At 44.2% G+C, this 10,569-nt stretch overlaps 1 protein-coding gene across 1 annotated transcript; it reads left to right on the top strand.

Annotated features, from left to right (window-relative positions):
- The first annotated feature begins 5,926 nt into the window (after window positions 1-5,926).
- Window positions 5,927-9,589, top strand: LOC143021598 (uncharacterized). Its single transcript, XM_076179198.1, has 3 exons — window positions 5,927-5,986; window positions 6,985-7,253; window positions 9,435-9,589. Exons 1-3 carry the CDS (start codon window positions 5,927-5,929, stop codon window positions 9,436-9,438), a joined length of 333 nt encoding a protein of 110 aa, XP_076035313.1. The 3' UTR covers window positions 9,439-9,589.
- Window positions 9,590-10,569: the final 980 nt, after the last annotated feature.

The following is a 10,569-nucleotide window of genomic DNA, read 5'->3' on the forward strand; positions in this document are numbered from 1 at the left end:
CTGTACCTCCTTTCTTCAGACATTCTGCATGGCATCCATCCAGACCAGGTGCCTTACCTGCTCTCATCATCTTAACAGCTGCTTTCACTTCATCCTTCCCAATTTCTCCTCCATTTTCCTCACTCATCACTCTCATTTTCTTAGCGCTTCCCATGCAACTACATTTACCTATCCTTCTGCACATTTAGCAACTCCCTAAAGTACTCCGCCCACCTTCCTCTCACTGCCTTCTATTCCATTATCATCTCTCCATCTGCACCTTTTACCTTTTCTTCTCTACTTGATTCGCCTCCTTTTTCTCTCTTAATTTCCTTCGAAAACATCTTTTTATTACTTTCAAAGTTTTCTGTCATATATATATATATATATATATATATATATATTGTGTGTGTGTGTGTATTCACCTAGGATCTGCTGCAGTCTCTGTCGAGACAGCCAGACACCACCCTACGGCAGTGAGCTCAGAGCTCATTATTTGCCGATCTCTGGGTAGGTCTGAGACCACTCACACACCACACATCGGGACAGCAAGGTCACAACTCCTTGACTAACGTCCCGTACCTACTCACTGCTAGGTGAACAGGGGTTACACGTGAAAGGAGACAAACCCAACTTATCTCCGCCCGGCCGGGGAATCGAACCCCGGTTCTCTGGCTTGTGAGGCCAGTGCTTTACCAATCCGCCTCCGAGCCGTGTGTGTGTGTGTGTGTGTGTGTGTGTGTGTTCACTTAAGTCTTTGGATCACGTGCTATTTCCCTCCCGGAAGAGAGCTCAGAGTTCGTATGACCGATCTATGGGTAATGTTGTGACCTTACACGCACACACACACCCAATTTCTCGCCCACGAGAGTTGGAGTAACGACTCGAAGCGCAGTGATACTAAAATTATTTCAGCCCTGGGCAGGATTCGAATCCGAACCGCCGTATTGAGAGTCAGGGACTCTACCAACCGTACCACCGAGTCGTGTGTGTGTGTTCTTTTGATTATCTGCATTTCATGTTTATTGTTTCATTGCCAAATAAACTTACTATTTTCATTATCATTATTATTATTACTATTATTATTATCATTATTATCATTATTATTATTATCATTATTATTATCATTATTATTATCATTATTATTATTATCATTATTATTATCATTATTATTATCATTATTATTATCATTATTATTATTATTATTTTATTATTATTATTATTATTATTATTACTATTATCATTATTATTATTATTATTGTTATCATTATTATTATTATTACTATTATCATTATTGTTATTGTCATTATTATTATTATTATTATTATTATTATCATTATTATTATTATTGTTATTATTATTATTATTATTTTGTTCCGAAGAATACAAACGAGGTTACCACTGTCTCTCAACGTCCTGAGCCAACTTCGAGTCCCACAGGAGAGACACCATCCTCGGGGAACCCCAGTGACCCCCTGGACCTACTAAGTCATTAAGACGGGCTATTGTCTTCCCTTTTCCACTGTCCCAAACCTCTCCCTCTATCCCATCCAAGTCAGCAGCTTCCACCCGGACTCGGCTCGCGGGCGGGCCCTAGCGGAGGAATCCTCCGTTCTGCTCCAGACAGGAACTTTAGTGGAAGTCTCGACTCCGGACCCAGGGTTCTTCTCACGGCTATTTAGTAGAAAAGACAACAGGGGTGTAGGGAACTTCATGGTGTCGCTGGACCTCCAAGATGCATTCCGCCCAGCTATGCCAAGAACACCTGAGAATGGTCCTAACCTGAAATTGGGCACAGTAGTCAACCCTGGGTATGGTCCTGGACTCTAATCTATCGACCAGGTTCCTGACCATATGGCCTCCATAGAGAAATTAATCCCCTGGAGTAGACAAAGAATGCGACCGCTACAGCGGCTCCTCAAGTCTCAGTGGGCCCCGCAAGAGGGAGAACCCCTACACCACATCTCCCTCACCGAAGAAGTCAAGGATTCTCTTCTCTGGTGGAAGGCCCATGCAACCTTCTCATGGGGATGCCCCTCGGCCCATCTCCCCCCGAAGTCCTCCTGTTCTCCGATGCCTCCAAGGAGGGCTGGGGAGCCCACCTCAACGACGATCACATCAGCGGTTCCTGGTCCACAGTCGAGCGGACAGCCCATATCAATTGGCTTGAGTTGAAAGCAGTACTCCTGGCTCTCTGTCACTTCAAGGATCAAGTCTCAGGAAAAGTAGTGGGCATAATGTCGGACAATTCCTTGGTAGTAGCCTACCTAAACGAGCAAGGGGGGCACAGTCTCCCAGGAACTATGCCTTCTGATGATGGACATCCTCAACCTAGCCAAGAATCTCCAGGTGTCACTCAAAGCCCGTTACATCCCGGGGAAGAGGAGTGTCTGGGCGGACCACCTCGGCAGGAAGAATCAGATAATCAACACAGATGGTCCCTCTATCGAGAGGTAGCGAACTTCATCCTCAGCAAATGGGGCTCCCCTCTAGTGGACCTTTTTGCAATGAGATGGAATCACCAACTCCCAATATATTTCAGCCCTTTCCTGGATCCTCTGACAGCAGGAGAAAACGCTCTTCTGCAAAGTTGGGACAACCTGGACTCCTACGCTTTCCCACCATTCCCTTGCTCCAGAAGGTACTCCTCAGAGCAAGACACGCATCCTACCTTCGGATGACTTTGATCGCTCCTTGGTGGCCCGAAGTGGTTCCGGACGCCCTCGGAAGACCAGATCTTCTGTATCCACCCATCAACGGGCCTTGGCACAAGAACCCTTCAGCACTCAATCTTCACGCGTTCAGACTATAGTCCAGATCCTCCTAAAGAAGGGTTTTCCCAGAGAAGTGGTTGAGGACATGTCCGCTCCTATTTGCTCTTCCTCAGCTAACCTTTATCAAGGGAAATGCGCCTTTGCAAAATGGTGCCACTCCAGGAAGTTAGTCCCAGTTCGAGCCACCATTCCTGAGATCGCCTCCTTCCACGTCCTCAGGAAGTCCAGGAAGATCTCCCTCTCGGCGGTACAAGCCATCCGGACCTACCTCAAGAGAACCGAACATCTTCGACCAGAATTAAAGTGGTTGTTCATCTCTACTAAAGGTAGCCCATCACTAAGAATTCCATTTCTTACTGGACAATGGAAGTCATCCGCAGAGCCTGCGACATGAACCACACAGATTGCCCATGACCTGAGGGCAGTAGGGACCTCCCTAGTCATCAGTAAGAATCGGTCAGTCAACCAGGTTCTTCAAGCAGGTATATGGAAGAGCCAGAATACGTTCACTTCCTTTTACCTCAAAGAAGTTATGCGGGAATCTTTAGGGAACTTATCTTTGGGCCCCATAGTGGCCGCCCAAGAAGTCCTGAAAATGATATACCCCTCCTCAAGAGCACACAGCCGACCCTGACAACTCATCCAGGTTCTGGCTCGGCAACTGCAGGGATAACTTTCTAAAATCCTTCTCATACTCTTACATTCCCTTACCTCACCCGCGGGCTCTCAAGCATTCCAAGGGAATCAATTCAAGCCCTTCAGTGGTACAAAAGTGATTATAACCTTTCTGTCTCCACTCCAGGGAACAGAAAGGGGTGCACTTCAAAGTGAGGGGAATGTATAGGGGTCTGGTCAACATAGTCTTAGCACACTAGATTTTCCTTACAGCGGTTTCCCAGGCTAGATAACAACTTCCTTCCCTCCTAAGTCCGAGTCTCCTAGTGTAAGGAGTACCGAAGAGTTTGTATTCTTCGGAACAAATGTAATTTTCGCAGGAAAATTAATTTTTCCCTGATACAAACCTGAGGTACTCCTTACCTTTAATGGCCCTCCTCAACCACCCCTCTAAACAGTTCCTTCTCCTTGCCTGACAACCTTGTGCTTAAATCATACCTGGCTCAGAGAATGGTTATAGTGTGCGAGACTTGTGGTGGAGGGCAAGGGCCCCCCCCCTTGCCCCAATGGGGCCCCTTACTGAGGATAAGTGTTGCCCAGACCCAGAGTGAGGATTTTAATTTCGCAGTAGAAATATTCGCGCTACGCGAGAGTATCCTAGTGTAAGGAGTACCTCAGGTTTGTATCAGGGAAAAATTAATTTTCCTGCGAAAATTACATATTGTTATTAATGTTGTTGTTATTGTTATTATTATCATTATCATTATCATGATTATCATTATTATTATTATTATTATTTTTTTTTTTTATCATTATTATTATTATTATTATTATTATCATTATTATTATTATTATTATTATTATTATTATTATTTTTTTTTTTATCATTATTATTATTATTATTATTATTATCATTATTATTATTATTATTATTATTATTATTATTATTATTATTATTATATACGTATGTGTATGTATGTATGTGTTACAACGCTTGGTCCCAATAACCAGATTTACATTCATCAAACACAATTCACTTTAAGCCATCAACGTCGAGGAACTTGACGGAAGCATACATGCAGAAATTGATACGTGGTCAAGCGAAGGACTCGAACCTCCGCTGGCACGTAACAAGAGACCATTGACTTAACCTAGTGCGGGAGGTTCGAGTCCTTCGCTTGACCACGTATCAATTTCTGCATGCAGGGCTCCGTCGAGTTCCTCGACGTTGATGGCTTAGAATTAAAGTGAATTGTGGTTGATAAATGTGTATATATATATATATATATATATATATATATATATATATATATATATATATATATATATCCACACTGTACGAAAAAAGCTGGAGTCCGGGAATCATAATGGTGGAAACGTAGAAAACGCCAGACTCAGAAGTAGGTAACTTGTTCTGGACGTTTCGAGTCCTGTCCGGGACCCGTCCTCAGGGGATACAATGGAATACAGAAATCACATAGTAAAATATACGAGCGACCACGTCCACAGGAGGGACGCGGCAACCTGCGCCGGGCGAAAGCGTGTGGTAGTGGAGGGGGGGGGGGAGAAGGGGGAGGACATTTACTCCCCGCCGTTGTTCGTGATATTTTTCTACCTCTCCCTCGCACTTGCATAGATGGGATTGAGCATTATGGACCTATTTATGCTATCTTCGTTAGTGGCCCACGCCTCCAAGAAAAGTCTGCCTCTTTTCCTGTTGTTATTGTAGAGTGCCTTTGCGCCCTGCCAGTCGAACTCGTGTTGGTGCTGTTCAGTATGTACACCGCCGAACTCTGGTCTTTTCTATTTACTGTCCGTTGGTGTTCTTGTAGTCTTGTACTAGCCTGTTTTCCTGTTTCACCCGCATAGCGCGCTGTGCAATCGGAGCAACTGACGTACACCGCCCTGGGCTGGTTCAATTTGCTCACCTTATCCTTGACACGGGTGAGAGCTCCGTGTAGCATATTAATGGGTTTGTGTGTGACGGTCACTCCGTTCTTATTCAATATCCTCGCTGCGACCTCTCAAACACCCCTCACGTAAGGGACCGTTATCCTGGTGGCCGCAGAGAAGAAAAATAGACCGGGGCGAGACACGACCGGGGCGGTGTACAAACATACTGAACAGCACCAACATGAGTTCGACTGACAAAGCGCAAAGGTACTCTACAATAACAACAGGAAAGGAGGCAGACTGTTCTTGAAGGCGTGGGCCACTAACGAAGATAGCATAAATAGGTCCATAACACTCAATCCCATCTATGCAAGAGCGAGGGAGAGGTGGGAAAATATCACGAACAGCGTGGAATAAATGTCCTCCCCCCTTCTCCCCCCCCCTCCCTCCACCACCACGCGCTCTCGCCCGGCGCGGGTTGCCGCGTCCCTCCTGTGGACGTGGTCGCTCGTATATTTATACCATGTGATTTCTGTATTCCATTGTATCCCCTGAGGACGGGTCCCGGACAGGACTCGAAACGTCGGAAATAAATTACCTACTTCTGAGTCTGGTATTTTCTATGTTTCCGCCATCTATAGGTTACCCATATATATAGTCTTAATATGCCATCTGTTGCAACTTTGAGGAACAAATATAATTACGGCAAAAATCATGTCAAACTCGTGAGAGGGGCTACCTAACTTATGCGGCGGTATTGGTTGGTAGAAATTCCATTATTATTTAAAGGAATTGCCATGCTCGGAAGCCCACAAAGTGCTGTAAGCAAGAGGAAAGACCCTACTTATGCGGCGCTGTTTCTGACCAAATTTCACGTTGTTTTGAAGCTTAATAATCTTAAATGACAGTTCACATTACGATTAATAAAAAAAAAACAGTATACATTTTTTCCATTTCAATCCATTTGGTTCTTAGTTATTAAAGAGGTTAGTAATGCAAGCAGGTGGTACCCAAACAATTTGGCAATGACGAAAAGAAAACCGAATATTTTCTCTCTATCATCTATAAAAAAAAAAAATTCAAAGTAAGCCTACTGCTGTCACATCAACTCATGATATTTATATTGGGTGTACCTAGAAAGCGCGCCAAAAACTTGTGTGGAGGGAGCCTAACTACATGCTATCTATTGAGGTGCGCTTTACTCAAGTATGTTGGCGGAACTAACGAAAGCGCGCCGAAAGTGTACCTAGAAAGCGCGCCAAAAACTTGTGTGGAGGGAGCCTAACTACATGCCATCTATTGAGGTGCGCTTTACTCAAGTATGTTGGCGGAACTAACGAAAGCGCGCCGAAAGTGTATCTAGAGAGCGCGCCAAAAACTTGTGTGGAGGGAGCCTAACTACATGCCATCTATTGAGGTGCGCTTTACTCAAATATGTTGGCGGAACTAACGAAAGCGCGCCGAAAGAGTAACTTCTGAACTTATGAAGTGCTATTTCTGACTAAATTCCCACCTTATGTGGTACGAAATAGAAAAACACAGGCACTGTAAATGTTTCGTCTTTTCTAATCTTATGTCATTTGTTGCATGTTTGAGGAACAAGTATAATTACGCCAAAATTTGTGAGAGGGCTACCTATGCGGCGCTTCTGATTGGTAGAAATTCCATCATTATTTAACGGAACATGCCATCTATTGAGGTGCGTCCAGTCTAAAATATCCAGTCTAACTGGACTGAGGGTATTCTCAAGCTCCTGAAGCCAGTGGCAGATGCCATCACTGCCATAGAAGGAGACAATAAGAACCTCTCTCTGGTAATGAAAGTGTTCAGCAATTTAAAGCTGTCTTTTGAAGAGAATCTCTCCTCATCTCCAATCCTGAAGAGTGAAGAAGATGCCTTCAGGAAAATAATTCCTGGTAAAAAAGTATTCTCCTTGCAGCCAACTTGGTGGATCCTCGTTACTATGGATCTCACCTTTCAGGTGAAGAAACGGTAAGTAGTGATTATTTTTATTTTGTAACAATATGTTACAAGGAGGATAGGGAAGGAAAGATTGCTGCAGTGGGAAGTGCGAAGAAAATGAGAGTGATGAATGAGGAGAATGGAGGAGAAATAAGGAAGGATGAGGTGAAGGCAATTGTTAAGATGATGAAAGCAGGTAAGGCACCTGGTCTGGATGGATGCCATGTGGAATGTCTGAAAAAGGGAGGTACAGTGATGGTGGACTGGTTGGTGAGGTTATTTAATGTTTGCTGGAGAGAGGGTAGAGTGCCGGAGGACTGGAGGAGTGCCTGTATAGTTCCTCTTTACAAGGGAAAAGGGGACAAGTGTGAATGTAGTAGTTTCTGAGGGATTAGCTTGTAAAGTGTAGTTGGGAAGGCTTATGGGAGGATCTTGATTGAGAGGATTAGGAGAGGAACAGAAGGAGTAATTGGTGAGGAACAGTGTGGATTTAGGACAGGTAGAGGTTGTGTAGATCAGATCTTTGTGGTAAGACAGATATGTGAGAAAGCTATAGGAAAGGGGAAGGATGTTTTTTGGGCTTTTATGGATCTGGAAAAGGCTTATGATAGGGTAGACAGGAAGGCACTGTGGGAGGTTATGCAGATATACGGGATAGGAGGAAAGCTTCTGGGAGCGGTCAAGAGTTTTTATGAGAGTAGTAGAGCTTGTTTCAGGATTGGAAATGGAGAGAGTGAGTGGTTCGAGGTAAAGGTGGGACTTCGTCAAGGATGCGTTATGTCGCCCTGGCTGTTCAACTTATACATGGATGGGGTGGTGCGAGAGGTAAATGCAAGGGTAGTGGGTCAGGGATTGGAGATGGTTAAAGAAAATGGAGAAAAGTGGGAGGTGAGCCAGCTGTTGTTTGCGGACGACACTGTGCTTGTGGCAGGATCGGAGGAGGGATTGAGGAAGTTGGTGGCAGAGTTTGGGAGAGTATGTGATAGAAGAAAGCTGAAGATAAATGTGGGTAAAAGTAAGGTGATGAAAAGTGGCAGTAGACTGGAAGTGAGCATTAAGGGAGAGTGACTGGAGGAAGTGGATAGTTTTAGATACAGTACTTGGGTGCAAATGTGGCAGGGAAAGGTGGAGTGAAAGTGGAGGTAGAATGTAGATTGAGAGAAGCGAGTAAATGCCTTGGTGGATTAAAGAGTGTAATGAGGAATAGACATTTGGGAATGGATGCTAAGAGGAGACTGTATGAAGGAGTAATTGTGCCAACAGCACTGTATGGGGCAGAAACATGGAACATAAGAGAAGAAGAGAGAAGGAGTTTGAATGTGTTTGAGATGAGGTGTCTGAGAAGTATGATGGGGGTTACTAGGCTAGATAGAGTGAGAAATGAGGAGGTGAGGAGGAGAACAGGGGTGGAAAAGGAGCTGGGAGATAGGGTTGATGAAAGAATATTAGGATGGTTTGGACACATGGAAAGAATGAGTGAAGAAAGACTAGTAAAAGAGGTATGGAAGGCAGATGTGGAGGGAGTGAACATGAGGGGATGTCCTAGGATGAGGTGGATGGATGGGGTGAAGGGGGCTCTGGGAAAGAGGGGAATGTCTGTTGAGGAAGGACGGGAGAGGACAGAAGACAGGGGTGAATGGAGAATGGTTGTATATGGATGATGATGTGATTGCATGAGGTGGAATGGGCGGGGATGGGGGGTGAGGTAGTATGTGTGAGCAAAATTTGACACAGCCCGAAGGGATTTCTCCCTGTCCTCTCATTTTATGCAATGGGGGGATGGAGAGGGGGGGTCGCCGATTTAATGAAGCGGCCTTGCTCTGGATGTGCCGTGTCTTGCGACACTGCTTCTGACCCAGGGCAGCGGACAAGGTGCAGGGATGACCCGTCATCTAGGAGGTGCTAAGATAAGAGGGAGAGTGGAGGGGTGTGGAGTGTATTCAGGGATGGAATGGGTGGGAATTATTTTATGCCTTTTTCTTTTTGGCTACCCCCCTTGTAAGAATGAAAAAGCCTTGGTATATGTATGTAACAATATGTTCTTATTACCCCCTAAATCTAGCCCTTCCCTCATCCTACTACATATGCCTCCAAGTCTAATTGACCTGAATTCACCAGACCTAAATTACTAATAATATTTCTTTAAAATTATACAAGTTGCATAATTTGCAATATCATATACTTATACTAAAAAAATGTATTGGTTTTCAGGTGAATGCAATACAGGAAATTTATGATATTGCAACACAACTGCCAGATGTGGATGAGACCCAAATTGTGGCTGAGTTGGCAGATTACAGGTCCAAAGCAAACTTGTTTTCAAAGCCATTTATTTGGAGAGCTGTACACAAGACATCACCATCTAGTTGTTGTTGTTGTTGTTGTCGTTCCCTAGACTGTCTGTTAGTTGGTGGTACAGGATCTGTTGCTCAGCTCAGCTGTCTCGTGTTGCCTCAAATATCCTGCAACTACCCCCATCCAGTGCATCTGTCGAGCGATCCTTTAGATCTGCATTAGTACATTCTGCAAGAAGGAATTGTTTGACCACAGACAGAGCTGCCAAGTTGGTGTTTATTGGGCAAAACTTGGCACTGGGTAACATGGACGATGCCCATGAATATCCTCACCATTCAGCTCCTGCCACTTATCCACTACTACTACAACCATAGCCATCAACCAGCAGGTTTTCTACTGCTTCAAGCAACATCCCTAATTTCCAGCTTGAGTCGGATGATTCAGAAATGGAATATTCTGAGGGCTCAATTGATGAACCGCCCAGCCCCGGTAGCCGGCCCCAGATTTCCCCATCTGATATAGAGGAGCCTGAAGAGTAACAGCAGGAACCGCAGGACTTGGAATGATGGAGTCAGAAGTTCATAGCCTACTATATCTACAATGTCTGAGTCTGATGCCTGTTCCTAGGAACTTCCCCCCCTCCAGGGGATGGCCATGACAGAAGGCTCCATTTGCTGCTATCCTTGCACTCTCTTCTTGCTTTTTCCAGGCCCATAGACCATGATTAATTTATGTGTACGTTTAACCATTCATGACAAGGAAATTTGTAGTGTTTAATCTTTGAAGATTATACTAAGAGTAAATTTTGTAAGGTACCCATATTGGCCCATATACAGTATCTACACTTGTTGCAGCATCTGTGTCCTGACTAAAAAGGTCAATAACTTGTTTATTTTCATACTGTCTGATGTCTCTTTGGATAAGGTAGATACGCATATGTGGAAGGATGAATCAAGTACTTACACCTGTTTTCATATACTTGATATCTGAACAAATTTCTCATAAAAAAACTTTTTTTAACTTGCGATTAATTTTTTTTTTTTTTTTGCAT

Source organism: Oratosquilla oratoria, chromosome 42, assembly GCF_046742065.1.
Source record: "Oratosquilla oratoria isolate Oo_2021 chromosome 42, ASM4674206v1, whole genome shotgun sequence".
Classification (NCBI taxonomy): Eukaryota; Metazoa; Arthropoda; class Malacostraca; order Stomatopoda; family Squillidae; genus Oratosquilla; species Oratosquilla oratoria.